A 24,191-nucleotide genomic window follows, 5' to 3' on the forward strand; every position below is an offset into this window, starting at 1 on the left:
ACTATATAAATAGTCATTATTTTTTGCCTCATCTTACAAACTATTTTCACCTTACAAACCCAACGCTGCCGTTGGGATGCCCCGCCTCCAGATTTCTGTTGCCAGTGAGGCACCCGTTTTTGCGCTGCTGGGATTCCCCTGAGGCTCCCCTCCATGGGAAATCCCACCTCCAGACTTCCGTGTTTTTGTGATGCTGCAAGAGAATCCCAGCAGGGGAATCCCAGCAGCGCAAAAACGGGCACTTTGCTGGCAACGGAAGTCCGGAGGTGGGGTTTCCCAGCGAGGGGAGCCTCAGTGAAATCAAGCATCACAAAAACACAGAAGTCAGAGGTGGGGTTTCGAGGACTTCGGTGTTTTTGCGATGCTGCGATTTCACTGATGCTCCCTTCACTGGGAAACCCCACCTCCGGACTTCCGTTGCCAGCAAAGCGCTCGTTTTTATTTATTTATTTATTTATTATTTGGATTTGTATGCCGCCCCTCTCCGAAGACTCTGGGATTCCCCTGCAGCATCACAAAAACACGGAAGTCTGGAGGTGGGGTTTCCCATGGAGGGGAGCCTCAGGGAAATCCTAGCAGCGCAAAAACAGGCACTTCGGTTGGCAAAAGGGGTGAATTTTGGGCTTGCACACATTAATCGCTTTTCCATTGATTCCTATGGGAATCATTGTTTCATCTTACAAACTTTTCATCTTAAGAACCTCGTCCCGGAACCAATTAAGTTTGTAAGACAAGGTATCACTGTATATGTAGTTACTGTATTTTTGGGAATATAAGATGCACCAGAGTATAAGACACATCTAGATTTTAGAGGAGGAAAACAAAGGAAAAAGTATTCTGAACCGAATGGTGTAGTAATATATTATTTAATAAAATACCTGTGTATCAGAATACTTTTTACAACCATGTACACTTTACTTCAAACTTGACAGTTTTAAGACTTGTGGACTTTCCACTCCCAGAATTCCTCCTCCACAGTTGGGGTAATTAGAACCAAAAACACCCCAATTTTTGCAAAAAAAAAAAAAAGAGAGAGAGAGAGAAGCCTCCCTCGGCCCATTGTTGGTTGAAATGGAGGCTTCGTGGTCCAGATTCAGCCTTCCGAGGTGCCATCCAGGCCTCTCCACAGACTGCGCCTGCTTTGCTAGCATCCCGGATTCCACTTACTCCTTCCCACACCATTTACCATGGTTTTACTTAATTTTCAAAGAGCTCCAGAACTGGCTGACTTACATGGCAGAGAAGTCAAACACAATCCTGATGCAACCCTCTGAGGTCAAACACAACCCTGATGCAGCCCTCAATGAAATCGAGTTTGACGCCCCTATTACAGATGAACACAAGTGACTTTTCTCTATTGTATTGGTCATTCATGGCTTTTTGCACTTAACTCAACAGCTGAAATCTGGAAGATCCGTCCATGATTAATAAAACAAAAGATACACAGAAGCAGCTTTTGATTTCACAATGATATTCATGGAAGTAAACAGCTAGGCACAAAATGGGAGCTTGTAGTTGCTACTTTAGGTACAGATTATGTACATTCAATCTCTAAATTAACCTATGACAATGCATCAGAGGTCTGTAGTTGCCACACGTAGTCTACACACTGACAAACTGGTGTGAATGTTTTATGAGGTCATAGTTGGCTTTTAAATAGAATGGGTAGTTTTCTGGCAAGTCTCACTTGATTCAGGAAGACTATTCCCGCCTCTCCAAATGACACATGCTTATATTTCCTCTAGATTATCAAGCTTGGTGGAACTGGAAGGACATATCATACAATAGCTAGCTTTGAGAGATGTACAAGCCTCATAATTCAGGCTGGCCATGAAAAGTACAAATCTTTTTAAGAATCAGAGGCACATTCAAAAAATTAGTGAGTCACCAATATTTTGCAGCCTACAAGCCAAAGCTAGTCAAAATAAAGAGAATGGCTGGAATCCATAAATTCAGGCAAGGCAGACTATGCTATATTTATATCAACATCTAGGGTATCAACAGACGACTGGATTCCAGAAGGCTCCTTTAAATTGTCCAATCCTATAGATTTTCAGTGATGATCCCTTGACCCCTGCCATTTATTACAAAACTTGCTACAGTTCAAATTACAAAATACATCAGCAGTCTTATGTTTCTATTTTTGACTTTAGATGCTATCTGTTCTACTATATTTCAAAAAAGGAGACCAACAAATATTTGTTCTTTTCTACTTCCTTAGCAAATTTTTGGTGCAAGTTAATTAATGCTACTTTTGTACCAGACAGAATGCTTTTGAATATCTACACGTTTTTTTCCCCACACAATCATTTGAAGTCTGGTGCAAACAAAGCCTAAACAAAGGTCACATTTTATATACCTCTTAATGTTCCTTTTTGGATTTTTAATCATGAATGATTCTTGGAAACCCAAAAGCTTGCAAAATATTTTGTGTACGTTGAAGATCGTATTAATATAGCAAAGGAATTTTCAGGTGCATTTTTATATGTTTCAATTATCAACTTCTGTCCAAGAAAATATCTTTGCCTAAGTTGGCATCTTTAGAGTTTTTCATGTTGTCTGTTTCAGTTATCTCTTGGAACTCGGAGTTGCCTTTTCTTCATCTATGGAAGGACAATCAGGATTGTCCTGTCCCCGTATAGTCAAGAATGAATATCTTAGCCCTCCTGCCATGCTAAAGGAGGAAAGAAAAAAATAGATACAATAATAAAACTATAAACTTCCTTGAGACTATGAGATGCTTTCAAAACTGCCTTACCTGATATTGAGTCCAATGAAATTCAACATATTAAACATGTAATCTCCACCAAACAGCATGCCAATATAAGCAATAGACACATTCTATAAAGAAAAAGCAGTGTGTAATTGCTACAAAAACCCACTATGATAAGTTATAAAGCATGGTTAGCATGAATACACCCATTGACTCCTCTTTTTTTTTGAAGGGCTTAACTACTTAATAACAATTCTTCATTTCTTTATTGTTCATGTCTCAATCTAGAATATTTGCTACTTCCATCCACTTTAAAGCAAAAAACAGAGCTGTGGCTTGTTTATACCATCTTTCAATGCTTTGCTATATTAGGTTAAAGCAGACAATCCCGCATCTGAGTAACACACTTGTAAATAAGCAACAGACACAGTAGATAAATTGGTAGAGAAAGGGGCAGTAGAAAACTTTGCTACCAACCAAGACATATCATTTCATGCAAATCTTATTTCAGTATTCTAATGCCTTTAGACAAAGTATAAGGTAAGCAGTATGAAAAAATAATTGTGATCAAGGGTAGCGGAAGATGGAAAATCTACTATACTGTTCTGTCCTGAGCCCTCTTCAGTCAGTTATCTGAATATCTGAGAACTTGAAAGTAAATAAGAAACTAGGTCAAGGACAGGACCAGGCAGGCAAACTAACCTCTGGGTATTAAGCCAAGAGGTTCATATTTATTTGAATGCAAATATATCTCATTCTTTGATCTGCTGCTGTATCCATAGTGTTCTCTAACTCAGTGTTTCCCAACCTTGGCAACTTGAAGATATTTGGACTTCAACCCCCAGAATTCCCCAGCCAGCGAATGCTGGCTGGGGAATTCTGGGAGTTGAAGTCCAAATATCTTCAAGTTGCCAAGGTTGGGAAACACTACTCTAACTAGTTAAAAATCCTTATGTCTTGTAGTAGGGCCTGACCTCCACTTGATAAAAATGACTCTGTAAGTAACTTTGAGCTGAATTTTATTTATCTATTTATCTATCTATCTATCTATCTATCTATCTATCTATCTATCTATCTATCTATCTATCTCTTCGACTTCTCTGCCGCCCAATCCCAAAGGACTCAATAATTGGATAAATTAGTCCTGGCCTTTTTAGAAATCTATGGATCATCACATTTTTATATGTCCCCAATACTTGTGTTAGGTAAAATTCTACAAAAAATGTCACCAAGATATTCATACACATAATCATAGGTCAAAACTGTAGTCAAGACACAGGACTATCTTTTGCAGGTAGTTTTGGTGGTAGCTGGGTTCACATAATACACATGTACTTAATTATAGTTTGTACTTAGTTTATAGTTATCAGGTTAACACTCTTAGCAACCTAGTTCAGAGCTAGCCCAAATTATAGACTATGCTATACAACCCATAATAACTGGATTCATACATTATGCTAAAGCCAAAACAAACAATCCAGATTGACAGTGTAGTGTAACGTAGTGCATTCAACTACTGTTATCTAATATCGACTCCTTTTGGTTACTTACTTTTATAGCACCAACTACTGCAGTTGTTAGAGCAGAATTATAATGGCTGCAAAGAACTGTAGAATACATCAGAAGAAACCTGGTGTTAAAAGCAAAAAAGGGCTGCATAACTTGGTTTCTTGCTTTTTGTCAAATAAACAAAAGGTATATGCCATAATCCTGCCTTGACACTCGCTACCCTATTTTATGTTGAGTTTCAGTATTTACAATAGCCTAAGCATAATCTAAAACCTGCTTTATTTGAAGAGTTAATTTATATTAGACAAACTAAAACTGAACTTCTACTGACTCCATCATTTTTATACAGCCCCAAGTATTCTCTGGAAACTTTATCACCTGCTTTGCAGGATTTAAAATGTGCAATATTATCAAGGGATTCCCGCTCTAATTTCATTGATGTGGCCAATGAAAATGTCCCAAAGCAAGCTTTACTGAAATATAATTAGAGAATATGTGAAAATTATTTTTGCTCTTTAATAAAAGAGATAATTCTTAAAATGTTATGCAATATGATACAAAAGCTATACTATGAGAATACTGCAGGAATCAATTGGATATATCTCTCTCTCTCTCTCTCTCTCTCTCTCTCTCTCTCTCTCTCTCTCTCTCTTAGCTTATCTTACTTTGCTAATTATGCAGAAGAATTGCCAAGATGCAAATTCATGCCAATCATCACTTGATTTGCCCAAGATCCCTTACCCCAACACACAAGAAAGAAGAAACTGAAAGATAAATAAAACATTTGTCCACTGCTGGAAATTCGTGACCTGTACAAATGAAAAAGATAAGATTTTAGATATAGTTAGAAAAAGAAAATTTACCAATTATTACTGAAAAATCCAATTCATAAAAATAATTGAATTTAAGGGAGTAGGGGGAAATCTGCTTGATCTTAGAAACTACACCAAGTATTGTTCTGCTGGCTTCCAACAGGATGGCTCTGCTTCACATTGCAGATTTCCTTTTGTTTGTAAATCACTATTTATTGATTTTGAGGGGTTTTGCCTCTCTCTCCAAGATGCTTGTATGCAGATTCCCAAAGACTTCACAAGTAGCTATTAAGGGCACATAGCATCTTCATGCAGCTCCAGTCATCAACTCCCAAATAGTTGGTAGCCATTTAATGGTAGCCATACAATTTGGTGTAATGTGAAGGTATTAGGTTGGAAACCAGGAGATTGTGAGTTCTAGTTCCTCCTTGGACCAACTACTTTCTAGTTCCTCCTTGGACCAACTACTTTCTAGTTCCTCCTTGGACCAACTACTTTCTATCAGCCTTCGAAAGGAGCAATAGCATATCACATCTGAAAAACCTTACCAAGGACGTTACAGGGATAATTTGTCCAGGTAATCAGATACAAATGAACAGAAGAAAAAACACATTTGAAGGAAGGCTCTGAGAAAAAAAATAGTTCTTCTCAGTCAATACCAAACAGCCAAGATAACTTGAAAGGATGAGTAAAGTTTATGGGAGACTAATATTGCCCCTTAATCTTAAAAAGAGATCCACGGTGGTGCAGTGGTTAAAATGCAGTATTGCAGGCTACTTCTGCTGCCTGCAATTTGGCAGTTCAAATCTCACCGGCTCAAGGCTGACTCAGCCTTCCATCCTTCTGAGTTCGGTAAAATGAGTACCCAGTTTAGAAGGAAAAATACCGATTCTGTAAACTGCTTTAAAGAGGACTCTGAAGCAGTTTCTAAGTGATAAGTGCTACTGCTAATCTCCTGTTCTGTTCCTAACTTGCCAAAATGAGGTTTCATTTCTTACATACTAAACTATTACTTTTAATGTTATAAAATCAATAATCTCACAGAGGACAAAATCCTACATTTTATTTCATAAGCAAAAGGATCCTAATGATCATTCCAAAAATATGCATTTAGGATCCAAGACAATTAAAGCAATATTGTACCTGATTGGTTCCGAAAGCTCTACTTACCTGTTGGAAATCTCCAGTGAAAACGCTGATAAGAACTGTAGGAATTACCATAAAACAGGCATTATAAAAAATTACTCCATATCTTCCCAGTTCCTGTATAAACAAATACAGACACATATATATATATTTAAAAATCTGATAGACGATTAATTAAGTGTTCCTGAAGGATTCAATACTGAGATATTTATGGTGGCATCTGTAAAAGCCAATGAATTAAATGAAGATTCTGTTTGAAAGGCATGTAAGCTTGGATAATATAAACTGTTTATCAAATAATTCTATGTTGAAAAATGTTGGCTCAGGCAGGAAAAAACATAGTTAAATTTGCATTCAAATTCAGTGGAAATTACATTCATTAAATATAATTTCAAGAATCAAATACCTGAGTGTATTTACTATTTTTCCCATTTAAAATGTCAATTTGTCAACTTTTTAAAGCCCTGAGATCATTGCCTATGTATTCCTTGCTTAAACACAGCATTTAGCTACATTACTTAATACATAATAGTTGACAAAACAGAAGTATTTAAGATATAAAAGTGAATGAAACCTTCACAAAGGCATTGCAGTAAAATATTTATAACTTTGTGAAAAGGCAATTATAAAAAGTGGTCTACAAATATTAAAAAAGATATTCCAATACAACTTTTTGTGAGTATTAAGAAAACTATACAATATCTAAACTTTATGTTGACTTAATAGAGGCTCTTTATGAAAACTATAGATAACATTATAAAGCCCAGGTTTTAAAAATGCAAAGAACACCTAAAATCTCTGCCCAATTACCTGAGGATCAATTTTTTGTTTGGTATAAACACCATTTGCTGCTGTGAAAACATCATTTAGCAAAACAGAAACATAGCCTCCCATGCTGAAAGCTAAATCTGATCTGGAAAATAAAATATAGAAATATAGATTTACTTAAACAACATAAATTTTAATAACAGTTTCATTTGCAGTGATGTATTCTGTCTGCTCTGTCAAAGTGTATCCATATTGTAAACAAGAGATAACTTGTATAGTAAGAACTCTGGGGAAAAAATCAGTCTAGTCTTGTTTGTTTAATAAAGTAAACCAATTGAGAAAATTTAAAGCTTAGATAAATGCCACTTGGCCATTTTATAAATTATATTATGTACAAGCTGGTTTGCTATTTAAAGTAAATTTAAACTGAGAATTTAAGCAGACAACAATTACACCAACAGTAAAATATTTGTTGGGATGTTGAAATTACAGTGGGATAAGACCTTGGATAGACCTAATAGAAAAGGAATTTCCATAGAATCTTACTATATCTTACTATATGAACCCAAACCACACACATGAACATCAAGAAATAATAATACTATAGCCTTTATAATATATAACAACAGAAATAGCATTTAGGCTTATATATCATCCCACAGTCCTTTATAACATTCTCTGGATGGTTTATAATATAAGCATTATTTGCATATTGATCTCAACAATCTAGATTCTCATTTTATCAACCTTGAAGGCTGAATCAACCTTGAAATCGAACTCCAGGCTGTGGGAAGTTTGCCTGCAATACCCACTGTGCCACTGGGCTATGTTTCATATTCAATTGCTTTGAAAATATATTTGTTTGTTTTGGAAGGAAATTACTATGAACTGCAGTTCTCCCAGGCCTCTGTTATTAGTACTCTGTAATCTACCAGGATACCTTTATCGTGCAGTATAAAGCATGCTTTATTGGGAGATCTTCAGTATAATTAACTATGGACTTGGGCCATTGTGATTCTAACAATTAGTTTATAATTTCCCCAGTTGACTTCCAAATTCTGAACTCCTCTGTAAAGGTCACATCAATTAATTTTGGATCATCTTTGTTTAAGAAAAGTCAATGGTGTGTTAGTTCTTGTGTTTTGCAGAACAATCAAGATCATCTTTAAATGATTTCCAGATTACTGTCATTGATGATCTAGAACTTTTACCCATTTCATGGTTCTCTGAAAGTGCTATGATTACATCTCCTGGAACTCCCAAGCGATTGGCCAAGCTATTCGGAAATTCTCGGAGTTGAAACACCAGCTATTTTTAGGACACTAGGTTGGGGAAGGCTGCTACAGAAAACTGCAGTGTATGACTATTTTATAGTATCTACTCATTCTTCCAAACAATGACCTGCAAAAGAATATTATTTTTCACAGATGTTAAGAAACAAGTATGGTGTTCTAAAGGAAACTTTAAAATCTTACCCTGCTGCTATTAAGGCCCCCAAAATGATTGCGCACACGCTGATTATAATGCCCAAGGGAAAGCGTTTCCTGTAAAAATAAATGATATCTCTCTAAATGCATATTCAGGAATTAAGACACTGAGATTCCAGAAGGAATGAGAGATCTTTGTTTTGCTTGATCTATAGGAGAACAAAATCACATAAAAAAAGAACAAAATTTGGGAAATGTACTTTCCATCGTGCTGTTTTTTGCACTCTGGGGCTTCAGGAAGCTTCCCTGAACTCTCCACATGGCAAAAAACAGCGCAATGGCAAAATGGGAGTGCATTTTCTGAACTTCTGGTTTGTCCGTTGGGTGGTTTTTTTGCACTCTGGGGCTTCAGGGAAGCTTTGGAGGGCGAAATGGCCTTTACCAAGGCCAAAAATTAGCTCGCCAGTACGTGCATGCATACTGAAGCTGACATAGGGCAATGTCTCGTGTGCCCTCCGATTCCGCTAACACAGCTATATAGATAGATATTCAATTCAGAAATAGGGTATAACAGAAAACATAACAGAAATCTCTTTGCTGCCCTCTAGAGGTCATCTGAAATTTGGCAAATCAAAACTGGTAGAATGACCATAGGAAAGAGACAAGATAGCTAAAGAGAAGGAAAGAAAGAAGGTAGCCAGACAGAAATCAGGAAAATGGTGGCTTAGAAGAAAAGGCAAAATGAAGAGCCAAAAAAAAAAAAAAGATTTGGCCTTGACCAAAATATCACACTACAGTGGAAAAAAAGGCAGGAAGGAGAAGAGCTGCCTTGAACTGAAGCTACAACTCAAATCTTTGGCTCCAGATTTCTGTTACTCATAGACTGGAAATTATTTGCCCTAATAATTTTAAGCAGCGCAGTTCAAAATGTCTCCTCAAATTCTTATTAGTGAAGAAAATGCATTGGATCATTATGTGACTCGATAAACCATTGTGGTATTTCAGAAATGAGAGGCAAATACTCACCCAAGAATAATAATTTCCAGCAGTAATGTAAGCGGAATGGTAAACTTCCTCAGGACTGTAAACATTGGCAAACTGTATTTAAAGTGAGAAAGAGTGTGTGTGTGAGTATGACCAGTTCGTGTCAGTAGCAAACTCCTTCATGACTAATTATCTATCTTTACTCCTTTCATCCTCAACTTTATCTGACATTAAGTATGAATCAAAATAAATGCTCAGTTGCAGAGCCAAATGTCAGTCTGACACCAAGGAAAGTTTAGACAGTAGAATAGTTGGAAGTAAGAATTTTTAAAAAAAAACAAAGCTTGGCCTCAGTGTCCTGCAATTTGTTTCCAGTAATTTCCTTTTTACTGAGTTAAAATTTGTTCTCTACTACTACTACTAAATGTAGTCAATGATATGATATTTTCCATGAATGGAAAATGCTGAGAATCAAGGCAACTATGGAAAAGATTTTGGTAAGCCAGAAACTAATAAACAGTCTTCTTTAACCTGGTTTGAAAGTTCCCGTGCTGGGAGAGACGACTACATCAGGGGTCTCCAACCTTGGCAACTTTAAAACTTGTGGACTTCAACTCACAAAGTTGAAATCCACAAGTCTTAAAGTTGCCAAGGTTGGAGAACCCAATCCTACATGATCACTATGGTGGACCTGCCTAACTAACCCTTTCCATGTTAATATAGAAGAATGTCCCAATATTACTGTAATTAGATTAACAGATAACAGGGTATCTAAGTCAAATCAAATTCTAAATACTTATTCCTAGTTATGAAAAACCCAAAATAATCATGGATACTTATAAGTACACTAGTGTGCTTCTTTCAGCAGAATGGGAAATGACCAGTGCATACACAAGAGAAAAGCTAACAACCTTTCCCGATATTGCCACACAGCTGCATACAATGGTGCAGACATCAAACAAATAACTGACAAAGGTTTGTGAGACCAGCAACTATGAAGATAGTGCATGCATTAGATTCCTAAATACCCTGTTACTGAGCTACACTCAAGAACTTTGGGTATGCTTCCTTGATGTACTGATGTAGATACACAAACCTGTACATTGTGATTCCACCTACAAATCTGTTAAGCCATTAGATGAGATGGGACTCAAATAAAACTTGACATGCAATTTTCTATTCAGGCAGCAGACGCCCCATGTAATATATTCTAACTATCCCATTCAATTTTTCACTTGATGAATGTCTCATTGTCTAATCCTGTGTTTCCCAACCTTGACAACTTGAAGATATATGGACTTCAACTCCCAGAATTCCCCAGCGAGCGAATGCTGGCTGGGGAATTCTGGGAGTTGAAGTCCAGATATCTTCAAGCTGTCAAGGTTGGGAAACACTGGTCTAATCCACGTCCATTTTCAATGTCCAATCTCATCAATCAAAGATGAAGAACACATCATCACCAAAAAGAGAGGAAGAAAATGTCAAAACACAAGAATAGCTGGTTGTCAAGTCTCTTTACAGGTATTAGTTCCTAAACTCAACACTTACTTTATAAACTGATTTTATACACTGGAATGTCCAAAGCAATGCTTTCGCGAGATGAGGATGCTTTTGTGCAAAATATAGCCTATTTTTAACAGTCTTGGAAAAAAGAAAATTGAAATTTACAAAGGGTTAAATAAAAATAATCTATTGGTTTAGGTTTACTACCTGGACTTTACTATACCTTAGTTTGCCTATGCTTGATAATCCACTTATATGATTTCCAATGTAAATCAGAGGAAGTGGAAACAACTGTAATAAAATAAATACATCATTCAGATTATGCAATTTCACTCCACTTTGGAAGAAATCTGTTCAAATTAATTCATAAACCATAGTCTGTTTAACACCTATAGAAACAGACAAATTAGCAGGCTTTCTAATCTAACTTTCTTTCTAACTAATCACCTGTTAGTATTTGATTCTTTGCATGACCTTGTTCCTGTTTATATCAATAGAATTATATTTAACCTAACAAATAAAAATATTAGACCCATCATGATCACAATAAATGAATGTACATGTTTTTCTCTAGGCATTTGCTACCATGTGTGCACATGAAGATTATCTTTTAGAAATGCATCTATTTACATTCACTTGAAATTAATAAATATAAAACCTGTTCAGATTCATGGTGACTATGGCTATATCCATGATGTTTACTTAGCAACGGTAGAGAAATAGTTTTCTACTTCCTTCATCCAGATTATTTTTCCCAATTCCCAGCCTTGTCAATAGCCTGGTGATCTCCTGGTGATTCTTCATCTCAGCGCTAACAGGTCTGGTATTATTATTTTATGAGATAAACCAAGTTTAGGTAAGTGCTGCCACCTACTGAGAACAATTGAGCTTTCTAACAATTACATAGTCACAAACACCTTGGTTGTGTAGAACTCATCTAGAACCAAAACCACAAGAGCCTGAATAGGATAATTAGCAGAAGTGTTCTGCCCCCCAACCAATATATCTGGAGACCCCACTTTATCCCAAACCCCAGAATCTGCAATATTTTGTGGGTTTGATCTTTATTTAGAAACAATTCATGTGAATTCAAATACAGTGATACCTTGTCTTACAAACTTAATTGGTTCCGGGACAGGGTTCTTAAGGTGAAAAGTTTGTAAGACAAAACAATGTTTCCCATAGGAATCAATGGAAAAGTGATTAATGCGTGCAAGCCCAAAATTCACCCCTTTTGCCAGTCAAACCACCCATTTTTGCGCTGCTGGGATTTTCCTGAGGCTCCCCTCCATGGGAAACCACACTTCTGGACATCTGTGTTTTTGCGATGCTGCAGGGGAATCCCAGCACGGGAATCCCAGCATCGCAAAAACGGGTGCTTCGCTGGCAACGGAAGTCTGGAGGTGGGGTTTCCCATGGAGGGGAGCCTAAGGGGAATCCCAGCAGTGCAAAAACGGGCGCTTCGCTGAAGTCCAGATGCAGGGCATCCCAGCGGCAACGGTGGGTTTGTAAGGTGAAAATAGTCTGTAAGAAGAGGCAAAAAAATCTTAAACCCCAGGTTTGTATCTCGAAAAGTTTGTATGACGAGGCGTTTGTAAGACGAGGTATCACTGTGTATGCATACACTATATCAATTGACTTGTATGTTGCTGGGTTTATTTTTAAAAGAACATGATGGAAAACAATAATAATTATGCCTGGAAAGAATCTAGCAATTCAGCCATGCAAATTCCCTGTAGGGGTACAACGAGCGGCAGTGACTCCTTAACGTAGAGAATGTGCAAAAGAGTCTGAAAGCAAATATTGGATCCGCCCAGGAGAAGGAAGATGGAGAGATTCACACTTGCCCTTTTAAGCATTCAAGGACGAAGCTTTACAACAAAAGGCTGTCTCCTTTGAAGCTTCAGTCCGTCAAATAATTACATGAACTTTTAACAAATGGATAAGTATCTTTCAATAGGAATTGCTGTCCTGTGGCCTCTCCCACCCTGACAGGCAAGTCTGGGACTGCAGCCTATGCTGAGAAACTGTGGGCAATGCTTTTCCTTGGCAAGAACTGGCTTCCTTGCTGTCCAGCTGGCATTCCCTTTGTAGGGAAGAGCCTTGTTCTGAGCCAAGGAAGGGAGCTGTTTCAAGGCCAGGCCTCTTTGAAGGGTCAGGGGAGTCTGGCAGGCATGAACAAAGAAGGCCCACAGCTGTTTCTTCCACCCTTTGTTTTGCCTCGGCTTGTGTTCATCTCTCCATCTTCCTTTTCCTCTCGCTGCAAAAGGGGCCCCCATCCCAGTCTCAGACTTTAAACTTTTACACTCTGCCTGCAAATACTTAGTCCTTGGCGAGGAGGGTTACTTCCAAACATACTAAGCGTTTTCCCTTCACCATAAAATGAGCTCACTTCTTTTTTTACCTGTGCAGTGTTTAGGACGCCTGTTTTATAGAGTGGGGCTTTAAGCCCAAGTTGGGAGCATTATTTTTATACTGTATTTATACAAAATATTTACTGTATTTTTCGTTATATAAGACGCATCCTGATTTTAGAGGAGGAAAACAAGGGAAAAAGTATTCTGAACCAAATGGTGTAGTGTTATATTGTTTAATAAAATACCAGTGTACCAGGATACTTTTTTACAACCATGTATACTTTTTAAAACCATGTACACTTTTTACAAACGTCAAACTTGACAACTTTAAGACTTGTGGACTTCAACTCCCAGAATTCCTCCACTAGTCATGCTACCTTAGGAATGGGAGTTGAAGTCCACAAACCTTAAGCTTGGCAGGTTTGAAGACCCTGCCGTGTAAACTTTTTAAAACCATGTATACTTTTTACAAATGTCAAACTTGACAACTTTAAGACTTGTGGACTTCAATTCCCAGAATTCCTTCATTAGTCATGCTACCTTAGGAATGGAAGAAGCCCACAAGCCTTAAACTTGGCACGTTTGAAGACCCTTGCACTCCTAACTTCTAACCCAGGTGTCTTCAAACCTGGCAAGTTTCAACTCCCATCCCCATGCCTATTCAGCCTGTTCTAAACCTAAGCAGCTCCTCCGTCTCAGACTTAACAAGCGGTGGAGGCAAAAAAGGCAACTCTAGTCAGGGAGAGGAGGTAGCGGCGTTGGCGGTCTTGGCGGCAGACTTCTCCTCCTCAGGTTTTGCCTGGGCCAAGAATGCCAGAGGCGCCTGTGGCCGCCCTCTGTGGAGCTTGAAGGTAGCGCTTGTGGCTTCATTCTCCCTGATGCCGAGTGGCTTTTAAGCAAAGGACGGAGGGAGTTCTGCCACCCCCCTTGCACCCGGGGCTGGTATGTGCGAGCAGCGGCAGGATGGCCTCAGATGACAGTGGCAGTTGGCAAAGGGTGCTCCAAATGAAGCTGCCTCAGCCGGGGAGAGGCGGCCCCTGCCCGGCCCCTACCAGAGCTGCTCACTCAAGCCATTTTTCGGCCTGCCAGGAGGGCTCCTCGGTGAACACCCGCCAGTCTCCCGTGGGGAGGGAAGCAGCCAAGGGTTGCCGGGCGGCCTGGGGATAGCTGCCGCCAAAGCATGGGATGGCTGCCGCCGCTGCTGACCACCGCCCAACTCCCATCCCATGTAACGTTTGATGTATAAGACGCACCCAGTTTTTGAGGCACTTTTTTTGAAGTAAAAAGGTGCGTCGCATACATCGAAAAATATGGCATATTATCTCCGGGACCGCCTTCTGCTGCACGAATCCCAGGGACCGATCAGGTCCCACAGAGTGGGCCTTCTCCGGGTCCCGTCAACTAAACAATGTGGGTTGGCGGGCCCCAGGGGAAGAGCCTTCTCTGTGGCGGCCCCGACTCTCTGGAACCAGCTCCCACCAAAGATTAGAACTGCCCCTACCCTCCTCGCCTTTCGCAAACTCCTTAAAACCCACATTTGTCGTCAGGCATGGGGGAACTGAGATATCTCCCTCGGGCCTATACAATTTATGTATGGTATGCTTGTGTGTATGTCTGTTTAATAATGGAGGGTTTTAATATTTTAAATTGTAAATTATTAGATTTGTTATAAACTGTTTTTATTGTGTTGTGAACCGCCCCGAGTCTACGGAAAGGGGCGGCATACAAATCTAATTAATAATAATAATAATAATAATAATAATAATAATAATAATAATATACTGCACAAATCAAAAAGAGGGATGTGATAATATTTACTGACCCCTTGCATCCAGGACATAAATTGTTTCAACTCCTTCCCTCAAATGACACTATAGAGCAGCGTTTCCCAACCGGTGTGCCGTGGCACACTGGTGTGCCGCGAGACATGGCCAGGTGTGCCGCCAAGCTGCAGCTGGGCGGGGCGCTGCCGGTACTTCCGTCCTGGGGCTCCCGCTCGCAGCTGTCCCCCGCCTCCTGCTCGATGCCGCGGTTTTCGGCGCTCTCCTGCTGGGCGCCAAAGAAGGAAGGCAGGAAGAAGGAGAGCTCTATTCTTCGCGCCTTTTCCCCGCCTTCCTTCTTTGGGACCCAGCAGGAGAGCGCCGAAAACCGCGGCATCGAGCAGGAGCCGGTTGACAGCTGCGAGCGGGAGCCCCAAGACGGAAGTACCGGCAGCGCCCTGCCCAGCTGGAGCTTCTCCTGCGTCGACGGCAAGTTTCCTTTGTGGCCCGGCAGGAGGGCACTGGCGATGGGAGCGGGGGGCGGGGGCGGCCGCAGTGGCCGCAGGCAGTCGTGGGGAGATGGCGGCGGCGAGAGGGAGCGCTCTCTCTCTCTCTCTCAGCTGACTGCAAGCGGGAGCCCTGACGGTGGCGGTTGGACGTGCTGCTAGACGTCGTACATGCTGGCGCTGCGGGCCTGGCATATACGGTGTCCAGCAGCACGTCCAGCTGCCGCCGTCAGGGCTCCCGCTTGCAGTCAGCTGAGAGAGAGAGAGAGAAGGAAAGAGAGACATATAAGAGAGGCAGAGAGAGAGAGAAAGAGAGACATAGCAAGAGAGGCAGAGAAAGAGACAGAGCAAGAAAGAGAGGCAGAGAAAGAGAGAGAGAAAGAGAGACATAGCAAGAGAGGCAGAGAGAGAGACAGAGCAAGAAAGAGAGGCAGAGAAAGAGAGACATAGCAAGAGAGGCAGAGAGAGAGAAAAAGAAAGAGAGACATAGCAAGAGAAAAAGAGAGACTTAGCAAGAGAGGCACAGAGAGAGAGAGAAAGAGAAAGAAAGAGAGACATAGCAAGAGAGACAGAGAGAGAGAAAGAGAGAAAGAGAAAGAAAGAGAGATAGCAAGAGAGGCAAAGAGAAAGAAAGAGACATATAGCAAGACAGTGAAAGAGAGAGAGAGAGCAAGAGAGAGAGAAAAGCAAGAAAGAGATAGCAAGAGAGACAGAGAGAGAGAGCAAAGGAGAGAGAAAGACATAGAGGAAGGGAAGGAGGGAGAGAGAAAGAGAGCAAAAAAGAGAGGAAGAAAGAAAGAGGGATGGAGAGAGAGAAAGAAGGGAAGGAAGGAAAAGAGAAAGAGGGAGAAATAGAGCGAAAGGGAGGAAGAGAGAGGGTTTTTTTGTCCAAACTTTTCTTTAGCCCTCCCCCCCGCCCCGCCCCCCCCTTTCAGTGTTCCCCGGGATTTTGAAAATATGAATAATGTGCCGCGGCTCAAAAAAGGTTGGGAAACACTGCTATATAGCACTGCACACCAGAACAACTAGGCAAAAGAACAGTTTTTTCCTGAATGCCATCACTCTGCTAAACAAATAATTCCCACAACAGTGTCAAACTATTCACTGAGGCTGCTTTACTGTTACTATTAGTCTTCTCATCGTTGCTATCACCCATCTCCTCCCACTTATGACTGCACGACTGTAACTTGTTGCTTGTATCCTTATGATTTATATTAATATTATTTCCTGATGGCTTATTTGTACATGACAATCATTAAGTCTTGTACCTTATGATTCTTGACAAATGTATCTTTTATTTTACGTACACTGAGAGCATATGCATCAAAAACAAATTCCTTGTGTATCCAATCACACTTGGCCAATAAAGAATTCTATTCTATTCTATTCTGTTCCGTTCCATTCTGTTCCATCTCATCCCATCCCATCCCATCTCATTCTATTCTGCAGAAATGGTGACACAAGCTTCTCTAATTTTGTTGCTTAAACCTCCATACACAGGTATGGAAACTCCAGCTCGCTCACCTCAATGACATTGTGACTTACCCAGTCATGAGCCTTATGGCCCATGACATCGCCACAAGGTAAAATAAAATCCCAGGCATGAGACAGGTTGTTCAAAATGACCTCTTTGTTGAATGACCCTCAATTGCAAACAGTAAGATATAATGTGATTTCAATTGGGTTTTTTTTTTAAATGTGTTTAATCATTGGCAGAGGTGAGGATGACTTTTCAGCACTACAGTAGTCCCTCACCTATCGCTGGTGTTACGTTCCAGACCCGGCCGCGATAGGTGAAATCCGCAATGTGGAATTTATCGACTGATAGTACTTATTTAAGTATTTATATTGTAATTGTTTGGTAAGTTTTCATTGTTTTAAGTGTTTATAAACCCTTCCCACACAGTATTTATTTTAGATACAGTATTTAAATACAGTATTTACAATTTTAGATATATTTTTTTTGAAAAACCTGCCGATTGAGTTCGGCGGGCTGTTTAAATCGGGCGATCGACTTTCTCAGAAACCCGCAAACCAGCGAAGATCAGCAAATGATTTTTCTCATTAATATTTCTTGAAAACCCGCGATGAAGTGAAGCCGCAGTAGGTGAAGCGCGGTATAGCAAGGGACTACTGTATTACCATAGATCCCAAACCATGCTTTTAGAGCAGAAATTAACAACTATTTCATGTTTAATTGAGCTCTAATTTGGTGACTGAACACTAAAGAAAATGGAATGGTTGGAATTCAACATAACAAGAGGAAAAATCAATATACTTAATTACTTAGCATATTTCTATAAATATTATAAGGGAAATGCTGATGACCAACTGCTGCGGACTTAATTTAACTGAATTCTTTCTAACAAAGTAAATAAAATTGGACAAAATTCAGTACAGTTCTCCTTATAGGTACCAATTAACCTTAGAGAATTTACACCCTAATACTTTGATTATATAAGTACAGAACTGGATCACGTGCATGCTCCAATAAAATTTAGGAACATTTTCTTTCCACTTGGCAATATTCAAACCCATGCAAGGAGTTAATCATTCTTACCTTTTTAGGGATGCTTTTGTCAAGATCAGGAAAATGAATGATCTTATTTAATTTTGACACATATAAGATGAGAATAGTGGTTACCATCTAAAAGGGAAAGAAAACAATCACACACAGCAATAAAATATTTCCAAATGCAGCTGGGATGAGTTATAGATACTGTACTGGTTATGAAGACCTGTTTGCTTTGTTTGTCATAATACTAATAATACTAATAATACTAATAATTTATTAGATTTGTATGCCGCCCCTCTCCAAAGACTCGGGGTGGCTCACAGCAGTAATAAAAAGGCAACAGAATCATAGAACATGTTGTGATTCAGTCTGAGGCTACTCAGGGAACGGCTGGAACTCTGCCGGCTCCATGCTCAGAGGGGGAGGACGAGGAACAGGAGGAGGACCAGGCAGACGGGGAAGAGGAATGTCAGGACGAGGAGGAGGGAGAACAGCCTAAGACCCCCGGGGGGGAGCTCTCCCCAGCGAGTAGCCTGGAGTCATTAGATGAGAACGCACAAGCCATCATAGATATGAGGCAGAGAAGGGCAGTACAAAGAAGGGGACAATTAGCCAGGTATTTCCATCCCTAATAGGCAACAGCTGGGTTTGGGTGTGGTTCTCCTCAGAAAGGTTGAAAAGGCGGGCCCGCCCTTCCTGTATTGTGGAGAGTTATCTTTTGGGAGTCCTGTGACCTTGCTTCGATCCTTGGCGTCTCTGATTCTGGCTTGTGGCCTCGAAGGCTGAAAACTTGGGGGAGGCGTGGGTTTTATTATCTACAGTGGTGTGTGTGCCAGCAAGAAGCCTGTTGTATTGTCTGGCCGTCGTGACTCTTCTGTGAAGCTTCATAGTATTCCAGTTTGTAAGAACAGTTTTTGTTATCTGTGTTTGTTTTCAAAGATATAAAATGACTTTGCTTTTTACCAGCGTGTCTGACTACTCTTTTTAGTTGGTGTTGACGTCTGGGGGAACCCAGACAGAACAGAACAAATCTAATAATAAAAAGATATATAAAACCCAAACAATTAAAAAACCATACAGCACATACATACCAAACATAAAATATAACAGCTTGGGGGAGATGTCTTAGTTCCCCCATGCCTGGTGATAAAGGTGGGTCTTGAGTAATTTGCCAAAGACTAGGAAAGTGGGGGCCGTTTTAATCTCTGGGGGGAGTTGATTCCAGAGGGCCGGGGCCACCACAGAGAAGGCTCTTCCCCTGGGGCCCGCCAAGCGACACTGTTTGGTCAACGGGACCCGGAGAAGGCCAACTCTGTGGGACCTTATCGGCCGCTGGGATTCATGCGGTAGAAAGCGGTTCCAGAGGTATTCTGGTCTAATGCCATGTACGGCTTTAAAGGTCATTACCAACACTTTGAATTGTGACCGGAAACTGATCAGCAGCCAGTGCAGGCCATGGAGTGTTGTAGAAATGTGGGCGAATCGGGGAAGCCCCACGATAGCTCTTGGGGCCGCATTCTGCACGATCTGAAGTTTCCGAACACTTTTCAAAGGTAGCCCCATGTAGAGAGTGTTGCAGTAGTCTAACCTCGAGGTGATAAGGGCATGAACGACTGTGAGCAATGACTCCCTGTCCAGGTAGGGCCGCAACTGGTACACCAGGCGAACCTGGGCAAATGCCCTCCTCGCCACAGCCGAAAGATGGTGTTCCAATGTTAGCTGTGGATCGAGGAGGACGCCCAAGTTGTGAACCCTCTCTGAGGGGGTCAATAATTCCCCCCCCCAGAGTAATGGATGGACAGATGGAATTGTCATAACTCCACACACCATTCAGTTTGCAAACCACGCCAATGGTTCTGGGATTCTGGGATACAGAACCCCAGTTTGACTTCCATGGGAGTTCTCCAGTGGTAGATTGCTGCCAGTTTGGTCCGGTTCTTATGTATCGGTGGCAAAAATTTCCACCCGCTCACCAAACTGGCAGCAATAGCCATCTATCCAATGTCCCCGAACTGGTTCTCCAGTTACCACAGCTGGCATGCATGGACGGTCATTTGCACGATGTGATGGAGGGTGCGTGAGAACAAACTGAGTGCACACAAAACACGTACTTCCGTCGTGATGCGGACTGGTAGGGAAGTGAAGGGGAACCACCCCTGGAGTTCTCATACATTTTTGTGCTCTCTTTCAATTGTGAAGATGTCCCAAAAAAAAATACAGCATGCTTAAAACGTTAATCTTAAAGTAGCATTGTTTAGAAAAATAAATAAAAAATCCCCTCTCTCAAAGAAAATCTTGACCCTGCTCATTTTGTATCATGTTGCCTACTTTTCTCTGAGTTTCAAAATGCTAACATAGTTTCAGTCACCAGAATATAACCCATCCCTGTTACAATTCTACTTTTAAGAAACTCTTGAGAGGAGTGTAAGCTAAGAAAATGCTCCCAAAAGGGAGCAAATCATCAAAGGAAGCACTTTCATCTTTCAACCACTGGAAAACCTATATTTATAAATTAAAATATTTACCATTTAATCACGTATCTATGAACATACCTGTCCTACTCCTAGAAACATTGGAGATGGGAATCTAGAAAGAAAATAGTGACATTTGTTTATGCATGCATGTAATTGTGTGCATGTGTGATTTTATGGTATATTTCAGTTTAGAAAGAAGGGACACATATATGCAAACATGCATGTATCAGAAGCTGTCAAAATTTAAATTGTTAAATCTCTGCAACTTGTTTAAACAAAATAAATGGTTATCCGATGCAACGGTTACATATGAATTACTTGCATGAAATGCAATCCACATATACACTTTGGAAGGAAATCAAGCCGATATTTCTATTTACACAAAATAATAGAGCAAGGGTATCCAACCTTGGCAACGTTAAGATTCATGGACTGGGGAATTTTGAGACTTGAAAGTCCACAGGTTGCCAGGATTCAACACCCCTGTTACAGAGAAACAAAATAATAAAGAGCATGTATTTAAAAATGCTGTGGATATCAAGGCTATAAAAGACCATACAATAAAATCAGCCGGGAAAATGCCAAGAATAGGAAACCTGCCAGTAAAGTGTCAGACTATGAAGATGCAAATGTTATCTAACAACCAAGATAGATATCCAATAACCTGAATATTCGCTACTAATTAATTCCAGGAGTCTGTCCTGCAGAGAAGCTACTCTTCTCTGTTCTATGCATGGACCATTCAATAGACTTGTTTCCTTATGCCAATCTATTTCATTAAAGGCCTCCAGGCTCCATCTGCTGGGGCCAGAGTTAATACAGTATCACATTTCTTACCCAACTGTATTGGCCTCAGAGCCCCTCCCCCCCCAAAAGCACAATACTGTATACTGTACTGTACTGTATAATCTTGCATAGGATCATGACTTATCTGGAAATATGGCCTGTCTTGTAAGGGACTTAGTCTTTGACTATAGAAGTTCTTATTTGTCTGAGCTAGTTATTATCAGTTTTTCATTGAATCCTTGCTGCTGGTGCAGGGTTTAAACTCTCAATGTAGATCATAAATTGATTGGCTGGGGGCAGGAGTGGGTCTGACTTACCTTGCTGTTGGTTCGTTTCCTGATGCACCGCATGGGCACGCATGCACAGTTCTAAAAACACAGCTTGTGCATAAGGGGTAAATTAAGCAAGAACTTTAGACTCAGGCCTTCGGAACCAGACCCTGTGTGACTGCAGCTCGAGTTTCTCATGCCACCAAATCAAAACCATCTTTTTTCAAAAGTGCACTTTGGGAATTTGGGAAGAAGTATTGAATTCAATCCTAACGAAGTTATTTCTCTCTTTGAAGATGGGCACATAAATCCTCCAGAAAAGGAGGAAGCTGTCCAAGAGGCTTCAGAAAGAAAGAAAGAAAGAAAGAAAGAAAGAAAGAAAGAAAGAAAGAAAGAAGGAAGGAAACCTGTCTGAAAGCAGGAAAAGAAGACAACCCACCATTCTAATCCGGACTGCTAGAGGTCCCAGCGTGGGCAAAGCCCCCTCCGCCGAGACAGAAGGGGCTTTTCCCACGCCGGGAAAGTTAAGCTGATGTCATGGGCTGATTTGAAGCCCGACCGGCCCGGCTCTCCGGCAGGTTCGAGACAGCACTTTTCCTCCTCTGATCTCACCTGTACACCGTCAGCACCGTCTTGTTTACCAGAACGATCAAGAAAGAGCAGGTGCCATAGAAAAGGGCGGAGAGTAGCTTGGGCAGCGAGGACGGGGCAGGAAGAGATGCAACCACCGGCTCCAGCTCTGGCTTCTTGGCGTCTTTCATCGTTGGGCACCTGTGCAATAGGTATCCTCCATCTGCCGGTCACACGAAAGGACATCCCCGCCGGCCAGGCGAAAGGGCGACTTTAGCCCTTTCCTCGCTCAAGGAAACGAGGCAGAACAGGAAGAGGTTCGTGTGCCCTGCTTGCCTGTCTCCACCCACGAGGCTTGGGGACACCACCTTTCTTCCTTGAAAACGCTGGGAGTCGGGCGGCCGCGTGCGCAATTCGGCCGCGCCCTGGAACGACTTGAGGATCGGCGTGCGCTTTTGCGCCCCTCCGGGTTTCGCTGCCGCCTTTGAGCATGGAGGACAAGAGGGAGCCTTGGCGTCATAATACACAGCCTGCCCACAGCCTTTTCCAGCCCGGTTGTCCTCCAGCTATGCTGCTGCAGTTGTTGGAAGTTGTGGTCTCTTCCAATGTGGAAGACCAAAAAAGTTGGGAAAAGTTGAGCTAGCCAAAATCGGGACATTTACTTCAGAAGCAGCGTTTCTCTCTCCGTTCTGTCACAGACACTTGTTATTTGGAAGCATTCTAGCTTGTGTGCCACCCTAAAAAGACTGAGGAAAGTTCGGGTCATTCTTCTATTGTTAAAGTGTGCTGGTGAGTTCACAACATTTAAGGCTTGTGGACTTCCAACTCCTGTCCACAAGTCTTAAAGTTGCCAGGTTTGGAGAGCCTGATCTAAAACAGGAGTCTCCAACCTTGGGAATATTAAAACTCATGGACTAAAATAGAAGTACGATATAGTATAAATATGTAAATAGAAATGCATTATTATTTTAGTTACTGTAACAAGGATAAGATTAAGTATAATGTGATTAAGTGTACATGTTTATAAATGTGATGAAAGGATAAATATGCAACAATGTAACAACGCAGAACTACTCATTGTACTTATTGGATTACTTTTTTAAATGGAAAATTAATAAATTCTATTTTTTTTTAAAAAAAACCATGGACTCTAACTCCCAGAATTCCTAAACCAGCTGGCTGGGGAATTCTGGGAGTTGGAGTCCATGAGTCTTAATGTTGCCAAAGTTGGAGATCCTGGATCTGGACCAACTTGGGGGGAAGCAAATTACTAAGTTGGTCATCTCTTATGGAAAAACCAAACCTATTTCTAGTATGTTTCCATCACTTTCCAGTAAATTCATTGTTTGAAAAAAGGCAAATAGAAGTGTTTTTGCCAGAGCAATTTCCTTATTAGATATTAGTTAGGTGATTGAAAATGCAGCTATCCAGAAAGTTTTTTAAAAAAAATATTCATATCCTATCTTTTAATATATAAAGCAAAGAGGTTTCCCCCCACAATATGAAATTAGAACAAAACAAGGAAGGTCATCTTATTACCAGCAATTGCTGTTGGGAAATGTCACAACTGCACCTCCATCATTTCAGCATGTTAGAAATGTCAGAATGTGTTTTTCACATTAGATACCTCCATTGGTTCCAGTTCAAATTTGTTGCTCCTTCATCACTTCAGCTGAATCACTGCCACAATAATTATTTTCCTCTGAAAGGTTGTCAACCCTTTAAGGAAGGCCAAGCCAAAAAGCAGATGCCATTGAGATTCCAGGAATGCTACCTCATTATTCATCATTCTTTAGGCTGTATTAAGAGTTTTTAAAGGCTTGGCCAGGTTTTTCTCTAACCTATCTCATATCAAACAAAATAAAGGCAGTTTATTTCTTATACTTCTATTTTGGTCTTCTCCAAGTCTCCCATTTTCACACTTTTCTTCTCCCTTTAATGGATTTCTCAAAATATAGCCTTACCAAATATGGCTGTACATTCCTTCACAGATGCTATGGGATATGGCAGTTATTGGTTAAATCTGATAATGCATAGTTTTACTTTGCATAATCATGATTCACAGAATTATAAATGTTGTAAACACTGTTTT

At 40.6% G+C, this 24,191-nt stretch overlaps 1 protein-coding gene across 2 annotated transcripts; it reads right to left on the reverse strand.

The window, feature by feature from the left end:
- Positions 1-851: 851 nt before the first annotated feature.
- SLC35D2 (solute carrier family 35 member D2) lies at positions 852-23,131 on the reverse strand. Of its 2 annotated transcripts, XM_070742792.1 has the most exons (12): positions 22,142-23,131; positions 20,553-20,586; positions 18,046-18,132; positions 11,086-11,153; positions 9,402-9,473; positions 8,424-8,492; positions 6,991-7,093; positions 6,205-6,297; positions 4,964-5,031; positions 4,265-4,343; positions 2,759-2,841; positions 852-2,674 (listed from the first exon to the last, which is right to left on the reverse strand). In XM_070742792.1, exons 1-12 carry the CDS (start codon positions 22,288-22,290, stop codon positions 2,569-2,571), a joined length of 1,011 nt encoding a protein of 336 aa, XP_070598893.1. In that variant the 5' UTR covers positions 22,291-23,131; the 3' UTR covers positions 852-2,568. The 2 variants fall into 2 exon arrangements, with proteins under 2 accessions (XP_070598893.1, XP_070598894.1); XM_070742793.1 differs by lacking the exon at positions 2,759-2,841 and having other exon boundaries at positions 2,520-2,674.
- Positions 23,132-24,191: the final 1,060 nt, after the last annotated feature.

This window comes from Erythrolamprus reginae, chromosome 2 (genome assembly GCF_031021105.1).
Source record: "Erythrolamprus reginae isolate rEryReg1 chromosome 2, rEryReg1.hap1, whole genome shotgun sequence".
NCBI lineage: Eukaryota > Metazoa > Chordata > Lepidosauria > Squamata > Dipsadidae > Erythrolamprus > Erythrolamprus reginae.

Excerpts from the sequence above, each read along its gene's own strand:
- SLC35D2 (XM_070742792.1), bottom strand. The coding sequence starts at position 22,290 with ATGAAAGACGCCAAGAAGCCAGAGCTGGAGCCGGTGGTTGCATCTCTT. Across the intron at positions 18,133-20,552 it reads TGTTTCTAGGAGTAGGACAG|ATGGTAACCACTATTCTCAT; the intron begins GTATGTTCATAG and ends TTTCCCTTTTAG. Across the intron at positions 6,298-6,990 it reads AACAAAAAATTGATCCTCAG|GAACTGGGAAGATATGGAGT; the intron begins GTAATTGGGCAG and ends TTGTTTATACAG.